The sequence below is a fragment of the Bactrocera dorsalis genome, chromosome 4, assembly GCF_023373825.1.
Source record: "Bactrocera dorsalis isolate Fly_Bdor chromosome 4, ASM2337382v1, whole genome shotgun sequence".
Classification (NCBI taxonomy): Eukaryota; Metazoa; Arthropoda; class Insecta; order Diptera; family Tephritidae; genus Bactrocera; species Bactrocera dorsalis.
The window spans coordinates 37,198,703-37,219,965 of record NC_064306.1 but is presented as its reverse complement, the minus strand read 5'-3'; the positions used below and the strand labels follow the sequence as shown (position 1 = coordinate 37,219,965).

Sequence of the window (21,263 nt, the reverse complement as noted above, 5' to 3'; positions counted from 1 at the left end):
TATCCGGATAAGTGAAAATTAGCCGGATATCCATATTAACCGCATATCTACATTATCCGCAATAGAAAATATGAACGGGATATCTTTTTTATCCGCATTAGCGAGTTGTAAAAATTAAAAAAATAGTAGTAATGATCTAACCGAATATCCGGATTAAAAAATATTAACCGAATATGTATAGTAGATAGATAACTTAATACACGGATATTATTTCGAAGTTTCAAAGAGCTTTTAGAAAAGCAGTAGTATCCGGAAAAGTGATATCCACAAAAATAGTTATATCCGGATAAGTGAAAATTGTCCGGATAATCATATTAACCGCATATCTACATTATCCGCAATAGAAAATATGAACGGGATATCTTTTTTATCCGCATTAGCGAGTTGTAAAAATTAAAAAAATAGTAGTAATGACTTGAACCGAATATCCGGATTAAAAAATATTAACCGAATATGTATAGTAGATAGATAAATTAATACACAGCTTAGAAAAGCAGTGATATACGAAAAAGTGATATGCACGGACATCGACATTACAACGAGTACAAAAATAGTTCTATCCGGATAAGTGAAAATTAGCCGGATAACCATATTAACCGCTTTTGAGTATATAAATTCGATGTCTACATTACACCGGATATCTGTAGTACACGGATAACAAAAATAATATACGGATATTATCCGGATTGTATCCAATCCAACGTGTCATGTGTATGGATATGTGTACAATAGGAATTTGGAAATAATTCCAACGAGTTATTAAATAAAACCAAGTTTTTATTACTTTCACCTTAAAACTTTTGATTTAATCTCGAATTAAAATGTGCTAGTGTATGTGTAGACTTTTTCAAAAATGAATTGAACACATTTTGCCATTGGATGTCTTTTGAATTGATTTAAAAACAGTCATATAGTACATATAACAACAAACTTAATATATACAATAGATAACAATAATTTTTACATACATATATATGGTAAATACTATCTTGACAAGGGCAGCTGAGGCTTAACTTTTTCAACTCTACGAAAATACCAAAAATGATTTGATTAATTCCAATAAAAAAAAATTTGTAGTGCCATAAATTTGGAATGCCAGTATTTTAAAATTTACGGTTTTTTAATAAATGTTGTATTTGATTTGAATGCATTAAAAAATGTTTACACAGTGTGGTTAAGTACAGTTTTACTGTAAATGTTTTCAATTTTTTTTAGGCTACTTTTACTGTTTATATTTTTTAATATTTCTGATCGAGAACTGTTTAGAAAATTTTTTTAAGTTAAATAAATAGTATTTTTTATTATACCATATGCATATGTAATTTGTCAATTTGCAGTTTCACAGTATTTCTCAGTATTGGCTATAACATATTCCGTATATATATATTTAATATATGGTCAATTATTTAATTTCATTATATAGATTATATAGTCAAATTTAACATTGTATTGTTTAAAATTGTTTTTTTTTTTGTTTTTTGTTATATTTGTATATATTTATTAACTTCGTTTATTCGTTACGTTGTTCTGCATTAGAATTGTTTTTAGAAGGTAAAAATGTGTTGCTGCCGCTGCTGCACGCTGCAAACGCCAATTCGATTACATTTTTTTTTTTCAAATATTTGTGCTTAAAGTAAATTTGTTATAAATAAAACAAAAATTAAAGTAATATTTGTATTTCGGACTAGTTGTTGTTGTTTTAAAAAGCTAATATAGATCTTTTTGAGAAGTTAGTATTTTGAAAATAATTAATAATTAACGAGGTGCGCTTAAAATACCGTTTAAAACTTTCAGTTTATTGTGAAGTTTGTGCTTGGCTGCGCGCTTTCCTGTTGACAAACAGAAATCTTTGAGTATTTCATTAGATGCTTTGTTCCTGGAACAACCACGTAGCCTTGTGAATGAGTGCGTGCACACTGAGGGCTCATACAATGTTACATCGATATTAAATATACTTATTTTTTTATAATTTTTTTTTTTTATAATATTTCAGGTATAATTTCAAATATTGCAAACTGTTTCAATATTTCTGCTTAACTAATTGCTTACGTTTAATATTATTTTTTGTTTGTTGCGCCGTCAACATGTCAAACAAATGTTTGTTATGCGCTGGTGTGGCGTTGCCAGCTGTGTGAGCATATGCTTCATTGCCATTTAGAACATTTCGCACTTAACCAAGTACTTAATAAAGTATGATTTTAATACTAATGCATGAATGCTTGAATTTAATAATTAAATTTGTATAAATAAATAATTTCATATAAATAAATAATTTTATATAAATAAATAAATTTTTTTGTTAATTTATTGTTATTATTAACAATAAGATGAGAATTCGAATTTATCGAAAGTAAATGTACAATATGAATAAGCGACAAACACACTTAAAGTAAAAGCTGCATTAAAATTTCCATTACAAAATAGCATTGTTTACAAAATAAAAGTTAAATTTATGTTATGGTTTTTTTAGTAAATAATATAGTCATACTAAGGATTTACTACAATTAGCTCAGTCATCGAAATGCATTTCTTCTCCTCCAAACCTACCCTATCATAAATGCCGTTCCAGCCTTTAGGCCTTGAATAATTGTGGAAATTCATTAGCGATCTCGCGCACTAACTGTTGATCCGAAGCGCTGCACTCGGTTTCTTCACAAAAAATGCGTGTAAATATTTTCATAAAGTCCTGCTTACGATGCTGGTGCTCAGCATAATTTGTATTGCGTAGAATGCGTCGACATAGTTCCAAGTAGCAACGACGCATCTGTAAGAAGAAACCACAGCTGAAGTTACAATATGTAAGGACTAAACTCTACAATAACCGAACGCTAGATATTCTCGTAATGTGTACAAATAAGATTTAACCATAACTGAAAAAGATTGCATTTGCATAGACACCCAGTTCTTATGATCCGTCGAAATATCTGTGGCACCACTTAGATGACTACGATGACAGCACTTGGGTTAGATCTAAAACTCACCGATCCAAACGAGGTTAGATCTCCGAAAGTTCAGCCTTGGCCGGATAAAAACCGGGTCAGTTCCGGTAACGTAGAATCGGCTGTTGTGGGAATTGACCCATATTCACTAAGTGGATGAAGGAGTACAGACTTGACCTTAATATTACAGTCGATGGCATTAACATTTCGACAGTCAATAACCCTAAGATTTTAGGTGGTTCAACAGTCAAAGCCGCAACAAAATCCTTACGTCGCTAGCCGGCAGCGCATGGGGAAAAGCCAAAGAAACATTGTTGGCAACATACAAGCAATCGGCCGGCCGGTCCTTAACTACGCCGCACCAATATGGTCACCAGGATGCAGTGAAATGCAGACGAGGAAGCTACAGACATGTCAGAACACTGCACATCGGACCACAACGGCATGACTCTTGATATCTCCCTTCGAGCATCTGCACAGTAAGACCCGCAAGCTCCCAGTTAAAGAGCATAGAGAGTGACCCTTGCGCAACTCCGTTCTAGATACTGCAACATGTTAAACTCCTACTTATCCTTAATCGGTCCTGACACATCAAATATATGCCATAGCATGAAATCCCTCTCCCGATAGCCCAATTTTGTTGTTGTATGCTAATATTATCGAATGAATATTGTATATTTGAAAATATTCTTCGAAAATTTAAAGTAGATCCGGAAAATAGTTTCGAAGATATGATTGACTTGAAATTTTCTACTATGAATTCGTCTCATCGCTTTGATCAAATTTGAAACGGATTGCGAAAAAATCTACATATTCACGTATTTTACTATGTCATAGGGTCATGAGCCAGTACAGGCACACAAACGGTTAAACAAATGTTCTCCGTAATAGTTATAAACCTTGGCTGGGATGGCTCTCAGTACCTTCAGTGACTTTGGGTTTTTTTGGATGTCAGATAATTTTTGGAGCGCCATTTGCAGAATTGTTTTTGGTTGGTTAACAGTTTCGACGTTCTTGACGTCGTTTTATGGGCCTTTTGGTACGAATCTAGCATTGACACGATTCATACCCAAACTATTAACCAAAAATGGTTGAGTCGGTTCATAAAAGAGATGTTGACATCCTCTGATATCTCTCTGATGCCAACAGGACGACTGTTCTTTTAACTTGAGTTTTCAATAACTTTACCTCGACTCGGTTTGAGCGCACAGTCCGAGTCAAATTTGATCGCATTATATCCAACTTTATATCTACCTCGAGGTTTTGCGAACAACCGTTAGGTGTACCCAGCTTTTTTTTACTAATATATAGAACGTAATTTTAGCAACTTACCGGATTACCGGCACACAAATCGGACAATTGTCGCACCAAAATATCAATGAGCACTTTGTTGTCATTCGTGTAAAACATGCCAGCCGTATCGGGGTTGCTGAAGATATCGATAAACATTTTGAGCACTGAATTCATGGTATCCGTTGAGTGTTTCAACAACTTGATTGGATCTTCTGCAAAGCGCGTAAAATTTACGAGTTAATATGGATATATGAAAGAAAATGTTATAGTTACCTTCTCTATTTAATAATAACAGTATTTTCTCAGTGAATATTTTAGCGCTGGGCAAGCTTTGCATGGCTTCAACGACAACGTTTTGCGAAAAGTCGGTGAATTGCAGATTGAAAGCCAATATTAAGGATATAACCATATCGACTAGAGTTTCCGGATTGTTTCCTTCAACGATTTCTAAAAGGAAACTCGCAAAGTGCACACCAAGGTAATCTGAAAGCAATAATTTGTAGTTATTAACATTCATTTTTAATAAAAGTTTTTACATTTTTTCAGGGAGGGGCTTGAAATCCCCAAAAATTCAGTTCCCAAATTAAAATCCCCCAACTCGAAATCCACAAATTTACATTCCCCAAAAGGAGTTCTAATATAAAGAACTGGAGACAGCCCGGATTAGAAACACACTACATGAAAACAAATCACTTAACTCCCCTCTTTCTTTGGTCCGAACTCGTTGAAACATAACGCTTCTGGACGTACCGATAGGCGACTTCGATGACAGTTAGCTTTTTTTTTTACCCTAGCGTAGCTTCATTCTAGGTACTATAGAAGGTTAAACTCCCACCTATCTAGAATAGTCCCTGACAAACCCAACTTAAGTCCTACATGCAACGGGGTCCCCGCTCAACACCAATCACCTATTTGCATGCCCCATGAAGCCAACTCACTTAAACCTTTTCTTCCTTTGGTCCGAACCCGTCGAAACTGCTCGTTTACTGGGCCTCCTGCTAAGTGACCTCGATGGCAGCTAACATATCACAACAACAATAGTAACTTATTGCCGTCCCCTTTCCCCTGCATAATCTTTACAACAACAGAACACCCCAGTGTTGGTTCGCCAGAGGTATTTTTTGAAGCCCAGCCAAAGGCCGCCACTACAAGGAGTTCTTAGCGTACTGATTTCACTTCGGTGTTGAATCGGCCAGGACTCCGTTCCCACGACAGTCGGGTTTACGTAATCGGAACGGTCCCGGATTTTTATCCGTCCGAGGACTGTCAACTTGGCAGTATTCTGCCGGTACAACAACAACAATCACCCAGGACTGTTTTTTAAAACACAACCGAAGTCCGCCACTACAAAAACGAGTTTGTAGCGTGAGAACTGATGTCTCCCCGGTGTTGGGTAGGCCAGGACTCCGTTCCCACTGCAATCGGGTCTACGTAAGCGGAGCGGACCCGAATTTTTATCCGTCCAAGGACTGTCAACTCGGCAGTATTCTGCCGGTACAACAACAACAATTACCCAGGACTGTTTTTTTAAACACAACCGAAGTCCGCCACTACAAAAACGAGTTTGTAGCGTGAGAACTGATGTCTCCCCGGTGTTGGGTCGGCCAGGACTCCGTTCCCACGGCAGTAGGGTTTACGTAACCGCAACGGACCCGGATTTTTATCCGTCCAAGAACTGTCAACTCGGCAGAATTCTGCTGCTACAACAGCCTGGACTATTTTTTAAAACGCAACCGAAGGCCGCCACTACAAAAAACAGTTCGTAAGGTAAGAACTGATGATACCTCGCTGTTGGATCGGCCTGGGTTATTTTTTTGGCGGACGAATGCAAATTTTGTGATTTTCAAATCGGGGATTTCAAGCATAACTGACATTGTACGCACCTTGATGATTCACTGGCATTGGTTGACCTAATGAAAAGATGATTGTTAACATTTTGACAAGTTTCTTAAATTTATCTAAGTTGGCAAAATTGGTTTTCATATCTTCTACCTGAAATACAGTAAATTTGTGAAATTTGTGTGTAATTAGCATGAAAATTTATACAAAAGTAAAAATTACTCGAACTCACAATTTCTAATGGCAATACAGATGTGAGTAAAATATCGACTATAATATGGTCCAAATGGCAAGCAGCGGTAAAAGTCTTCAGCAATAGCTGTTTAATAGGCCAACGCGTTTCCATTTGATAATACTGCACTAGATTAATAAGCACCTGGTACTGGTCGCACGACATTTCATAACAACTAATATTTTCATCGGCATTATTCTAAAAAAAAATGATTTTTAAAGATATTTGATTTTCTGTAAATTTTCAACATAATTACCAAAATTTCCACTAGTTCCTCCAGAAATTGTATTATATCATCCTCATCTTCGTACAGCATCCACGAACGTTGCTCCGTATCGTTTTTACAATCCGCCAACTGCGAGAATATGTACTGTAGACGTTTAGAGTCATGCGTCATGCCCAACAATGCTTTTGGTGTTTCCACTTTGTCGGTTACATGTATCGCCACAGCCTCTAAATATGGATTTATGGCACCGTTATATAATTGCTCTAGACTAGTGAGGACGACGCGTAAAGCTTCGCATGACAAATCGAAGCTTAAATTCGTATTACGCCTTATTATATCTACAATTTGATAAACATCAGAAGATTCCACCTTCAAATCAGCGCGTGTCACGCCATATGCCGCAGTATTTGTGGTAACTATAGTAGTACCGGAAGCACCTGCTGGCAAAGCCTGCTGCACAGCTAATTCCTCACTATCCAGCGCTTGGCTATTCTCAACACTATTGGTAAAGTCGCCACGTCCATCGTTCGCCAACGTGGCAACGTCGCGTCCATCGCTTGCCGGTTCACTGCCTTCGGATTTCTCAGCGAATTTCTCATCATTGAAATGCTCACTGGTATCAGTTAAGGTATTTGTGCCGCCAGTTATACCATTGCCGGTAACAGCGGCACCGTTGCAGCTATTACCGCCACCGCCACTGCCATTAGCGTCGCCCGCCTCACATTTTCGCTCACTGCCATTCTGTTTGGCATGGCTCTGGCTCTGGCCGGGCGATTCACGTTGACTAGGTTCTTTGTATGTGGTCACCACATCTTCGCTTGTTGTCGTTGTAGTTGTGGTAGTCTCTGAAGGCTCTGATGTGACACTGTTGTCCTGTGTGATATCACTGGCTTTATTGCTGCTCTGCGTTTGTGTTTGCGATTGCTGTGACTGTTGTTGTTGCTGCTGCTGTTGTTGCTGTTGTGATTGCTGTGTCTGTATCTGCATGGTGCCCATGCTATTGGATTCTTGCATAATTTGTGGCAACACAATACCGACAGCTGGGCTAGACATCGATTTTTTATTGCTATCCAAGCGATTTGAACGCGGTGGACTTAGTGGACTGTGCGGTGTTGGCTGCGCTGAAGCGGAAGTGGCACGATTACTATGCGATTTGGAGCAATTTTTCTCGCTAATACTTTGCGAGAAAGACAAGGAAGAGTCGCAGTCACGTTCTGAGTAGTCCTGCAATACAAATACACATACATATGTATATATGAAGTAATATATTCTCTTTTTTTGGTTCATATTAAATTTACCAAGTAAACTCTCTCCATGGCCATTTTCTTCTCGCGCAGCCGCTCCAATAGTTCTTCTTTGGGCATAATTCCATTGATTTCCGTTTCTTTCGACTTTTCAAGTGACTCAATTGAGGAGTTGAGGAAACTGATGAGAAAATCCGGTTCCACCTTCAAAATGACGTGGAGAAAGTTTTTAGTAACGTATTAGTGTATTAACAGTGCGTTCAGACTTGGTCAAAGAGTGCCTAATCTGGTTATCAATTGTATCAAGTGTCTTTGTGATAAGATAGCTGGGCTTCGCGGAAGCTTGGCCCTCGCTGGGCCAGCATCGGTACATGTGCTGTCGCAAAAGCCTTTTGGCCCTTGACCGCCAGCGATCTAGTGATCCCTTTACCCTGAGGAAGGCTTGCCTCCTCCTAAATGTGTGGCTTTTAACAGGCCATTGCCCTATTGGCGTCTACGCAGTAAGACTGGCTCTTACCAAACACCATCTGCAGAAGCTGTATGGAAGATGAGTCGGAGGCAACTCAACACTTCCTTCTTGACGTTCTTGCGTTTCAGAGGTCAAGACTTAAACACTTGGGAGACCATCCCACCGAACTGACGGGAATGGAAATATAAGTTCGAACACAGGAGTTCTTATTTTCTATGGCGCGATCTCTCTAGATCAGCCATCTAACCTAACCTAACTCTAGCAATCAAATCAACACCTTTTGGAAACAAAGGGCTCGAGGTGGGTCGTGGAATCCAAATAACATTTCCACAACAAAGACAGCAGCCATCTGTTTTCAAGATCATTCAAACCCATTCATCTAACACCCTTTTCCTTAAGGTTCAAGTTCAATAGAGTTTATATTTAGATCTACTAATAAATAAAATGGAAGATGTGACAAGAATGGCAGTCAAGCATTCAGCACACTCCATTACATATCCATGTAAGATCCCAAAGCGTCAATCAAAACAATAATGTATATATGTAATTTCTTCTTCATAGGACCTTGTTACAACACTAACCTTGTAGGAAATTACTGTTTGCTCGAATATGAATGAAGTACGGCGGTAGAACACGACTGGCTGACAAATCCTGGAGTTGCAAGCCTGGTGTCATTAGATGGACGTACACCATACGCAAATGACGCCAAACATAAAGTTCTTTGTGTTAATAGTCATACCGAGATAACGAGGAGTTTAACCTCTTACAATATCTAGAACAAATCTGTGCGAGGGCCACTCTCGATTTTCGCGGCAACTCAAGCTCTTCGTCTGTAATGGCTGGTGATTTGCCTCGAAGTACGTAATTCACTGAGAGGGAGTCGGTGAAGGTGTTTATGACTCCACTGAATATACCGATCAGTGCATGTCTAAAGTTTGTAGCCCCCGAAGTCTGGTCAGCGTTTTGTTTATGTTGTTGATTTAGCTGAGGAAGTACCTAATGATGCTGTTGCTATTGTTGTAGCGGCAGAATACCTCTTGATACTGTTGTTGTTGTTGTTCTAACGGATATCTAATGCCCGTTAAGATGTTAAGGATTATCTAGGCTATCGTCGACGTCATCTAACGGAAGGAAACGTACTGTTTCGAAGGGGTCGTACCAAAGGGAAAAAGTGTCAGAGGAGTGGCATTGGTGGGTCATGCAAAGAGGTGGCCGGTGTCATGCGGAGACTCATTGCACGCAGGACATATGTTGAATATGTCAGGGTCTAGTCTGTATTAATAGGAATTTAACCTGCTACAATATCCAGAACGGAGCTGCGTAAGCTGCGCTCTCTTGATGCTGTTGTTGTTGTTTTAACGGTTATCTAGTCCCCGTTAGGATGGTAAGGGTCATTTGCGTTGTCGTCGACGTCACCTTACGGGAGGCAAAAGAAACGCGCTGTTTCGACGGGGTCGGACCAAAGGGAGAAAAGGTTTAAGTGAGTTGGCTTCATGGGGCATGCAAAGAGGGGATTAGTATCGTGCTGGAACTCGTTGCATGTAGGACATAGATTGGGTATGTCAGGGTCTATTCTGGATTAGTAGGAGTTTAACCTGCTATAATATCCAGAACGAAGTTGCGCTAGGGTCACTCGCGTTTCTCGTGGCAACTATAGCTCTTCGTCTGCGATAGGTGGTGATTTGACTCCAAGAACGCCATTTACGGCAAGGGAGTCGGTGAAGGTGTTGATGGCTCCACTGTGAATAGCGGTCAGTACCTGTCGAAAGTCAGTTGCGTACTGTACGACGTCGTCGGCGTAGTCGAGGAAAGACCTTTTGATGCTTTTAGGGGGCGATTTCGTTACAAGCAGATGACTGCAAGGATGATTTCTACGAAAGCACCCCAGCAAAAACTGCTTGGAGAGGGTTCATTATGCTCTTTAGCTGGGAGCGTGCGGTTCTCATTGTACAAATGTTCAATGGGAGACGTCTAGAAACCTCCCGTTGCAGTCCGGAGTACAGTGTTCTGACATGCCTGTAGCTTCCTCGTCTGCGTTTCTCTGCATCCAGGCGACCATTTGGTCCAGCATAGTTGAGGACCGACCGGCTGATTGTCTTGTATGTTGCCAACAACGTTTCTTTATGTTTTTCCAATGTGCTGCCGGCTAGCGACTTGAGGATTTTGTTGCAGCTGTGTACTTTGGCAATAATGGCGGTCGTGTGAGGATTGAAGGAGCACAAGCTCCTAACGTCTTAGGGTTATTGACAGTGGGAGTTTTAACGTCTTCGACTCTAATATTAAAGTCAAGTCCTTATACAGTTAGTGAATTTGGTCGCTGTGGATTTAGTGAGGGAGAGTGTTAGGTTACGTGTAGCAAGAAAGCTCGGAGAGATAGCCGTTTATTTTTGAACACATGCCATCAATTCCATTTCCCGACGTCATTATCGTGCAATCATCATCGCACAAGGTGATTGAAATTCCCTCTGGTGGTTGAGGGAGTTTGGAGATGTAGGGGGGAGACTATATTTTTTCTTTAACCAAAAATCCTAAAAAGTATTAGGTGTAATTATTCGAAGTCCTTTTCTACAATCTGGAAAACTAAATTTGAGTTTCACCATTCCTATGGGGATGGGGATGAAAACGACGACGCGGGCGCCCTCAATGACAATATATGCGTAGATTTTGCAAATTAGATTGATGGCAGCACACATACATCCATACATACATACGTATGTATAAGGGTATGTTAATTGAATAAGGTCACACATGTGACAACAAAGCAAGTACTAAGTACTAATTATAATAGTTAAGGAATATTATGTTGCTCGCAAAGCGCTTCTTTAGTATACAAGTAAATCAATAAAAATTTATTGCAATTTTTTGTGATGAAAATATTGTTTGCAAATTAAAGGTAAATAAACAGAACAGAACAGAGTAGATTTACACAGACATAACAGACTAAATTTAAATGACGGAAAACCCAAAAACTACAGCTGTTACTGTCAATTCACATTCATCAGCAATGGGAATAGCAGCTAGTAAATATATGTGTGTATAGTATATATATATGTACATATGTATGTATGGTATATGTTTTTGCTTTTATGGGACAAGGCGTGGGTAAATAATGCTCTTGTTGACAACTAGTTGCTCGAAAAGATCATCTAATCATACCGTATAAAATATACATATACCAGAATCTTTTCAGTATATTACTTAACTTAGACGAATGTTAAATAAACAGAGTTTTTCGACCGGTTTCGACCGGTTAATGGCGAAGGAGTGACCAAGCCACATCCCGAATATGTGCTTTAGTTATTTGATGTTTGAAATAGGAAAGTAATTCATGGAACCTCAAACGGGGAGAAGTGTGACACAATTTTAAGCCGACAAGTGTCATCCTTTAAATTCTGCTGTCAAAACAATAAAACTTATTTTAATTTGTTTTTTAATTATTTTAAGAAAGATAACCAAACTTTTAGGTATCTACAGCTTCTTCAACAATAAAATATTTGTATAAAGTGAGAAAAACTCGATAGGACTGACCAAGCAAATTTTTGGTCTAAACCCAATCGGAGAGTCTTTATCATATTTTCATATTTAAAATAACGAAGAAGAAACCCATGCCTTTCAAAAAGCCTGACGGAGAAAAACTCAAAGCTTGGAAATAATTGTTCCGATTAACTAACAAAATCATTTGATTATTGATCAATGAAAATTAATAAAAAAAAAAAACTAATGTTTAGTTTTCTCCGGATTTCTCTGTCCGGCACTGTAAATCATATACTAAAACGAAATCAAAGCATTCTTTAGTGCAACAAAAGAAGCACCAAATTTTGACACATTAAAAATTTTCAATCAATGCTATAGGTAAAAGTGTGTAAGCAGACATATGCAGATATCTTCAAACATACATATCTAAGCACTATTATAAATATAGTCAACGCTATAGAGTAACTCTACTTGCATAATGCTTTACAAAGAGGATTTGCCCGAATATTGGTGTCAATAACCCTCAAGTTGCATTTTATCCACTCACTGATGCTATCACCAACAGCTGCAGCTCCGGGAGACAAGTAAATCCGAAAAAGAGGCAATCTTCATGGGTAATTATAGGTTGAGTATGTACACACATACAAACGCTACTCGTATACTTCAATGGCCATGCTGTGTAGTGACAAGCATTAAAGTACAAAGGGAAGCAGCAAAAAGGGCGAAGTAAAAGTGAAAAGTATATTAGTATAATTAAAGAATTAATCAATATACTATGCATATGAAGCGAGAGGGATATAATGCAAAATGGACACAATTTGCAAGATATTTTTAGATATGTTACTGCATTTAGAGATTCAAGTTGTAATGTCATGGGATTATTTTTGTTTTGGTAGTTAAACTTTGCATTTAAATTGATAACTAATTCTGAAATTTGGGGCTATTGTTTTAGTTTTAAGATTATTTTCAAAAATTGAATCTACAGACATCTAAAAGTAATTTTTCTATTGATCCTGCCTATATAAATATACCTGCTATATAAATATGAAATACGAAATTAAACAGAAGTGCAGCGTTAAAAGCAGTTGTGTTGCTTCGTTGCATAAGAAAATGATTTCTGACAAATTTGGAAGGATTTGCTTGCCAATTTTAAATGCCCTTATGTAATCTTAGAATAAAGTTGATGCATACTTGTATATAGATATATGCATGTACCTTACTGTTTATATACTTATTCATATTTTGCATTGTGGAACGACATTTCCATTTCATTATTTCAATAATAAAATTTATAAAATACTAACTTCCAAGCTGATATAAGCATATGTATGAATTCATTACATATTGTCATCAATTTGGTAACGATGTGAAATATTTATTATTAATAAATACAAATATTGCTTTTCTGCATCTTACTACTTTCTCAGCTGTTTTACAAAAGGTTGCTAACAAATTTTATCGTTACAAAATCTTCAAGATTTGTAAGAAGAAAAATATTTTAAATTTCAATAATAACATAGCTATTTGTTATTTATTCTAATCTGTATGATCTATAAATAAACAACTTAGTGGCTTGAAATCGTTGAAATGCATCATAATCAAGCATAAAGAGAAATTTTCCGTTATTGTTGTTTTATTAGTAGCTCTATAAGCTATAATCGCTTTCTCAAAAGCTTAATAAATCAAATCAAAGACTATATAACTAAAACTCTGTTAAATATATCGAAATAAACGATCTTGTTTCTACTCATATGCATTTTACGGCGGTTTAGATTGAGCATGAACAATACACTCTGATTAATTCTATTACGATTTATCAGTTATGGACTATAAACACCTATAATAAATAAGAAAACAAAATATTTATTCATTAAATGCCAAATTTAAGGATTTATGATTAATACCGCACAATATCTGAAGTTTATTACCAACTTCTGACTTGGTTTTAACATTTTAAGTATTTATTTCCTCCACACTTGAAATTTAACTGTATAAAGTGAATATTCCGACCTACGTCACTAGGAATAGAGTTGGCAAACTTAAACTTTGTAAATATTGCAATGAATTGTACTGACCACACCCCTAAATTTGAGTTACACAATAGCCGACTACTATTAATTAATATTCCGCATATTTTTGTAAGTATAATATTAATAACCGACCACTTTTAATGTAGAGGCAGACAATCAAATTAGAGACTTACCTTAATTTTCATTACGTAATTTGATGGCACAAAACCAATATTGCCTTTCATGCTAACTACTTGCCACCAGTTCCGTTGACGTGCTGAAGTCTGGTATAGTATGAAGTATTCTCCTTCATCGAAGCTTATCGTTTTGGGATAGACCGCCTGGAAGTCGTAAAGTGCTTTAAGCATTTCGATGCTTTCTACGCACACGAAACCCAACAGATATTCCAAGAAATGTAAGCAACGAAAATAGAAAAAACAGGATATTATTAAAAGGCATAAGTAAATTTAGTTAAATTGATAAATACATAAGAGACAAATATGACAGGTAAAACGTGAATAAAAACAACACAATCGAAATAACAAAAGCACGTCTGCAGCAGAAGCTGCGGCCCAAGGCACTAAGCGCGTTTGTTTCCAATTCGAAGCTTCAAATACTCGCCCGATTTGGCAAGTCAGAATGCGGAAAGCAGAAGACAACGGTGTGAAATTGCCAAATTTGCTCATAATGCAATTCTCACACCAGCACCACCCCCATTCCTCATCAACGTACACACACGTCTTTTAGTTTAGTAATTGTACACATCCTGCACCACGTTTATTAGCCAAGCTTTTATGCATTTCGTTTCCTTATTTACTTATAACTTACCCATTTTCTAGCCAAGGACGTAATTTGGACTTCTTGTTTTTATTTCTCTTTTACATTGACGCGGTGTATATTATTTAAGTAACAATATAGGGAACGCTAGGCGTCAACACAAGCGATGCAATAAAAAGTCCTTTAAACCAAAACTTTTTATATATGTATGTATGTACACTTATATTATTATTTGCTTCAAATTTTTTCCGAATTTTTCAAATTTTGTTTACAACTTATTCAAATTTACATTCACTGAAAGCAAATAACACAAATTTTCCACAAAGTTTAAAATTATACGTTTAGATTTTCTAATCAAACTAATTTTTCCAAATGCCACATATAAATGATATGAAGGCAAACAGAGAATCATACAGAATGCCTGAAAATTTACCCACCCATTTCCTATAGGTTCTGGATAAAAAGGATACTGTAATGAAAGTCGGGAATCAAAATAAAGAAAAACTAAATGAAATAAAATGTCAAATTGGATCTGCTCTACCAGAGTGGCAGAGTTTGATAAGAAAGGATAGTGAAAAATAATGCTATATTCAAATTAAGTGTAACCGCATAGTTTGGTTAATAGATAATAAAGGTGTAAAAATATTTCAATTCGTCAAGAGTAATTGTAATTTTTATACAGTTTGTAAATTTTACGTCATAAGATAGTAGACATATCAATCCTGGTGAATGAAACCATTTTATCACTCTTATTAACTGGAAGTGGCATCTCCAAAATACAAAAAGTGCTAAACACAGCCTAAACATGTGTTTATTTGTTGTTTACGAAAACGTCATGTATTAAATAGCCGAAATAACATTTTTCAACGTTTTTTTCTTTGTGTGCTGAAATAAATATTTAGAAATGTCTAAAATTGTAGAATTGCGCCCTGATCGTAATCTCATACGAAACAATTTCGATGGTTACAAGTTGTCGTTAGATCCGGTGCCACTGTTACGCCAGGAGCTGTCTTACCTTCCTTTTAGAGCTGAGACCAATGAAGACCAGTATGGAAATATATATAACCGTTTTATAGCACTCTAATATATATAAACATTCTTAAGGTATTCTCTATTGCACGCGGAACTCTTCTCCATGCAAAATTTGCTTCATGTGGATCCTTGGTCTCGTACAATTTGCTATTATATTAGTCGCCTTGGAGAAATTATAAGGACTGCTTATAATGAATCAACCGGTCGTGGTGAATCAATGCAAATCGTTTGCCGCCTAAATACGCCCGCTAGACGTGTGAAAGGAGATTACAATTATTCCATGCGCTTTATATCTGAAAAGTACTGTGTTATATGCGATGGTATTGAAGGCATTTATTTATTCGACACAAAAGATCGTCTTAAGGCAACCGAATGGATTTTGATTGCCGAAACGAACTTAAACAATGAGGCGCTTGGAGAGCGTAATTATATGCTATTCGATTGTCGCTTGGATATTGTGCAGGAGAAAAAACAAATTAGTATGGCAATTGGTAGAATTAAGAGGATTGACAACGTCACTGCGGGTGGATCAAGTCATTTCATGCACTTGCATTGGGGAAAATGGATACAAAATGAAAACTGGGATTTTTCGGTAATTGATACCCTTGAAGGTAAAGGATCTTTGTATTACTGTGCCTTTGAACCTCGTGCGGAATCCCTGATTATATGTTCGAATCATGAATATAGTTTTCGTTCTAAAAACACGTATGGTACTAGCGAAATTAATGTTGAAAAAGCTGAGCTCCACGACGAAAATTATGAAATTGGGGGTTTCACTTGGTCACAAACAGACGAAGACATCATAATCAAATTTGACGTTAAGGAAGGAAAAGAAAGATCAGATTATAACATAAAATACGTCGCTAATAAACTCACGGTAAAAGTAGGCGAGGAAGTGCTTCTTGATAATGAGCTATACGATAAGATTGATCAAGATTTGACGACATGGACTATCGTATGTTATTTATGATATTTATTGTAAATATTCCTTACTCATTTTTGTAATTTTTAGGAAAACAATTATCTACAAATAACTTTAATTAAACAAAATCAATCTTCGAGCTGGTTATCACTCCTCAAGAACAATGCTGGACCTAAAGAAACGTTAGATGACAACAGACAATCCGATTTGCCTATTGATCAAAAGCCTATAGCAAATTTAGAGACACCCATCGAAGATTGTGACTTTCCAATGGGTACTATCGACGATGAAATCAAAATTGGTGAGTAAGCATAAATTTAAAACCATTTTAAAATAACATTATATATGGTATGTAATTTGAAGGTCGCTATCATATGCCAAGTAAGTCGGTTACACACGCTGTTTTGTTTGGATCAACGCCTCCGATATTTTCCACTATTTTGCGTCCCGGGTTTCCTAACGCTTTGGCGATACGACAAGACGTTGATGCTGGGCTTTGGTTGCAACAGTATAATCCATCCAAACCTGAAGATTGGTCTCTTCGACATGAGGGCAACTTGCATGCATTTGGATATGTCCAAGCTTCCAAACAACAACGAAAGTTCGTTGATTGCTCACCGGACTTAAACTACGCAATTATTTGTGAATCGCATCGTCATGTTTTTCTTTACAAATCAAATTACGACGGAGCTGATGGATTAAGAAACCGTTATGGTCCACAAGTTCAAATAGGCAAGCAGCATTTAATAACACTTGAAGACGCTGGCGAAGTGCTAGGATTAGCGACTGCTGAACATGTAGTAACAATACTTACCGAACGTTGTATTTTACATTTGCAGTTAAGTTAACTAAAGTAATATAATATATATAGTTTATAATGCAAAATAAATTTTATATGGGTCTAAAATGTTTAATTGTACTCAATTTAGTTTTACGCATATAAGTTAATAACTGGGTCATTGAGTTTAGTTTGAGTGAGTCAATATTGTATTGGTTTAAAACTAAAAGCTAACAATTCGAAGACGGTATATTTAAAAATACAGGGTGTATTCTTAAAAACAAAGTGTACAGTATGGCAACACTAAAAGAATGTCTAGAAAGCAAAATGTCAGAAATTTTTTATGACTTTTGGCAGAAGCAGCAGTAGGAAAAGCACCAACGACAACGGGCATGCGGTGGAATTCGGTGGAATTGGAAATAAACCTTTGCGGTGGCTATCGCGGAATTGCATAAATAGCGAGTCTATCGAACAACGTGCTTCACAAACTTGAGAATATTAAACAATTTGGAAGTGCGGAAAGTGTATAGTTTTAGTTGTGCCCGGAGTAAAAGAGCAACAGTTTAAAAAGTAAATGAAAAATTGTGTAAACGTTTTATAGCAAGTGTAATATAAAATTTTTTGAAAAGTGTATCAGCAGAGGAGCATCGCAGTCAATTCATTTTGTGAACGTGCGGTTGAGCAACCTTTTTGATTTGTTGTGGACAATCGTCTATTGTATTTGCCACGAACAAACCCTTCCTGCGGAGCCGACAGTAAAATCTCGGCTGTGTGAGAACCATATAAAATTCTTGCCTCTGTGTAGAAGAGTGAGTGAGGTCATTCAGTGGAAATCTATAAACATAAATTTCAATATAGGAAACTAGTGTGAGGATTCTATACATCGTATACACAAAAATTGAACCGATAGTCGGGCGCCGATTGAATATAAAAGATAGAAATTCTAAATTAGAATTGTGTAAATAATAAACGACGAAATAATAATCTAGAAGAAGAGATTGACAATAGATCCATAAAACCTTTAGCAAGATATAGTATTTCGTCATCATACCGAATTTAGGAAAAGGGCACGAATATTGCATTTCTGACCGGCAAAAAATATTACACAATAAGCACACAAAACTACATTTTGTATAGTTGGAGACTTCGTGTCAATAATTACCTACAATTTAATACTTTTGATTACACTTTCACGTGCCCGTAGCTATACGAAAACTGGATATATCATTAGTCGTTTGAAGTGCAAAGAAATAAGTGCATATTGCGGCCTTAGTATTTTTTAACAAAATACATACTCACCAGTTAGAAAGTTATTAAAAGGTAAGTGTATAAAAATATATGTTATAAATATTGTATGAAGTTTAAAAATTATTTGTTTAATTAAAAATTGGTGTAGAATATATATTTTTGCTGGTAAGAGCTTTTAATTGTTTAAAAAATCGATGGCAATTCGTGGGAATAATCTCATACCTGCTATGTATCTACCTTTATTAAATTACTTTGCAATTACTGTTATGCGTATTAGTAGACATGCCTTTGTGTATACACTCTAATAAGCAATCTAACAACAAAAATTGAAAATAAATACCATTGAACATTCACCGCCGCTTATAGTATCACAATAGAACGGTATATAATAACTCAGTTAACCTTGACATTAGTTTCAATTCAGATTTCTCTTAATTTTACCTTTTTGTCTTGTGTATTTTGAAATTCATTTAATACTGCAACTTTATAATTAGTGTATATGAAATACGACTAAATAAACCAAGGCGTCTGCAGACAAATAAAGTTTGAAGATATAATTCATTTTATGAAACAGATACCGTTCTAACTTTACATATCTTTACTACTAAAATCTTTTTAATAGTGTTTTTATTCATACGTACATTTACAAATTATTCTTGTACCATCGTTGTTTTAAAGCACTTTTAAAAACTTTGTTATTTTTTTTTGCTTTCAAATATTAAAAAGAAACTTTTATAAATCAATCTTTAAAAAATAATATTAACATTGACTGTAAAATAAAATGCTAACTGAATTTTTACCAAACGAGCAGATAGATACATGAAAATTTCAAGGTTAAAATCATTATTTTTATAGAAATGATATTTATACAAAATTTAACAATATCAAATGTATTTTGTTTCTAATTACTTTTGTGCTCCAATTATAAGGTGTTAAGGCCAAGGAGCTTAGGTCAGAAGTAGTTGAAACTTAAATTAGCGTTTGAAATTTAGGCTTTCATAATTATCTTTTGCATGTGTTTCATGGAATTCATTTGCTTTTATAACTTAGTTATCGTGAAACCATAACTTTGAATCCAATTAGTTTAGTATTGAAACATATGTAATACGAACTTTATTTCCTTTAACCATGGGATTCACAAAATGGTGTTATTGCTAAAATTAATTTGTTTATAAATGAAACCAGCTGTTTTAACAAATATCTAGACGTCAGTAAAAATAGACGCAAATCGTTGCCCGATAAGAGAAGTTGTGACTAATTGTTGAAAAAAAAACAAAAAGTATACAATATTTATGAAGTTCACTAATAAACCAAACCGGTTTGAATAAAACGGATATTAATGATATAAAAGTTAAATATAAATTTCTTGTTTTATACTGCTTTTCATACCATATTTGTAGCAAAAAGTGATATACCACATTTATTTTAATGTAAAATTATAACATATTTTGTTTTAATTAAAAGTGAACCAATTATTAATTTCCCAAAATTTGCTAATGCCAAAACCAAAATTTTTAATTAACTAAGGAAAGTGAATACATATTATTTCTGAGAAACTAAAGTACGCATTTCTATTTCGAATTCAACAGAACAATACAGTCCGCTCCAATACGTCTGGAGAGTCTGTAAAAACCATTTCCTTATCAACTTTTATGTAAATATTTATCAACTCAGTCCACTCATGCGTATTTGCTGAGAAGAAACACAGTTTACAGTTTTCTACATACATATTTACTAATTTACATTAGTCATTGTCACATGAGGTAAATGATAAAATGCAAAATATCCGCCAATAGAGTTGACAAGATTTTAGCTCTAACTTTCTTAATTATTGCCTGTGCAGGTAGCTAACAAAAACTGCTAATTTGCGAATTTCATTTGCAATTTTGCATTGTGTGTTCTATTTTGTATAGGTTTGTAAGTTGTCAATACGCTTAGTGTCATATATTTTGTTTGTATTTGATTTATGATTTGGGAAGTTTGACTATTTATGGTAGAGCTCTTAAAATTATTCAAATAACGTGAAAACCGATTTTTCTAAACTGCACCAAATTTGCAGTTAAGTTGTAAATGTATATATAATTTTTAATCAATAATGAAAATTCAATGGAAATTGAACGAAAAACCATTTATTTCCAAACATAAAATTATAAGGAGAAAAGTATTGCCCAAACACATGGCATTTCACTCATTGAATTTATTATGTGTATATGAATGTATGTATGTATGTATCTACCGAAACTAATTTGTAAATTCATTGCCTGCATGACGTCATCAAATTGGTCTTGTGAAATTAACAAACCTCTCTCGTTATACATATTACTTATGTACATATGCAAATATAATATAGTATATTATCACAGGTTTGCCTGTTTGTATGCCTCTGCAATTGCTTAGTCGTCACCTCATCATGACTGTGCATTTTGCTAAAAAAGCTTGACAAACGTTTTTTGTTTAGACCACTTAAGTCCTTACATTTTTCACATGCCCATACATAAATACACACATTTATGTATGCGATGTGTCTATATCAGTTTGACCTGAATGATTGTTGTGAAATTTCGCAAAATACATTCGGGATTCAAAAGTGTTTTAATAATTTAAAATCGTTACAGCACATTTCTAAATATTGTTGCACATCGTGTGCAAAATAACGGTTATATAGAAAACCTTGTTGTTGTTGTTTCCCTCTGTAGTGATTTTATCATGTGCATAATTGTTTGAAGAAATTAATTTAATATCAGTGCATGTATATTTATCTACATACATATGCACATAATA

The 21,263-nt window shown here is 35.5% G+C and overlaps 4 protein-coding genes across 6 annotated transcripts in view; 3 read left to right on the top strand and 1 right to left on the bottom strand.

Annotated features, from left to right (window-relative positions):
• Positions 1–1,459: 1,459 nt before the first annotated feature.
• Positions 1,460–15,025, bottom strand: LOC105222213 (NCK-interacting protein with SH3 domain). 3 transcript variants are annotated; one of them, XM_049454503.1, is made up of 9 exons: positions 14,940–15,025; positions 13,920–14,104; positions 7,828–7,977; positions 6,560–7,753; positions 6,304–6,501; positions 6,116–6,224; positions 4,506–4,715; positions 4,272–4,444; positions 1,460–2,764 (listed from the first exon to the last, which is right to left on the bottom strand). In XM_049454503.1, the coding sequence occupies exons 1-9, from the start codon at positions 14,941–14,943 to the stop codon at positions 2,573–2,575; spliced, it is 2,415 nt and encodes an 804-aa protein (XP_049310460.1). In that variant the 5' UTR covers positions 14,944–15,025; the 3' UTR covers positions 1,460–2,572. The 3 variants fall into 3 exon arrangements, with proteins under 3 accessions (XP_049310460.1, XP_049310459.1, XP_049310461.1); XM_049454502.1 differs by lacking the exon at positions 14,940–15,025 and adding an exon at positions 14,554–14,928; XM_049454504.1 differs by lacking the exon at positions 14,940–15,025 and adding an exon at positions 14,213–14,494.
• A 248-nt stretch (positions 15,026–15,273) lies between these two features.
• Positions 15,274–17,363, top strand: LOC105222214 (nudC domain-containing protein 1). The gene is made up of 4 exons (XM_011199440.4): positions 15,274–15,549; positions 15,607–16,489; positions 16,547–16,757; positions 16,820–17,363. The coding sequence occupies exons 1-4, from the start codon at positions 15,407–15,409 to the stop codon at positions 17,302–17,304; spliced, it is 1,722 nt and encodes a 573-aa protein (XP_011197742.2). The 5' UTR covers positions 15,274–15,406; the 3' UTR covers positions 17,305–17,363.
• Positions 17,364–18,272: 909 nt separating this feature from the next.
• LOC105222212 (glutamate--cysteine ligase) overlaps positions 18,273–21,263 on the top strand; it is a 44,053-nt gene continuing 41,062 nt past the window's right edge. The window contains exon 1 of the mRNA XM_011199438.3: positions 18,273–18,554. The gene's annotated coding sequence lies outside the window, so the exon portion shown is untranslated. The remainder of the gene's footprint in view (positions 18,555–21,263) is intronic.
• Positions 18,273–21,263, top strand: part of LOC125778341 (glutamate--cysteine ligase-like) — a 44,053-nt gene continuing 41,062 nt past the window's right edge. Inside the window, exon 1 of the mRNA XM_049455372.1 lies at positions 18,273–18,554. The gene's annotated coding sequence lies outside the window, so the exon portion shown is untranslated. The remainder of the gene's footprint in view (positions 18,555–21,263) is intronic.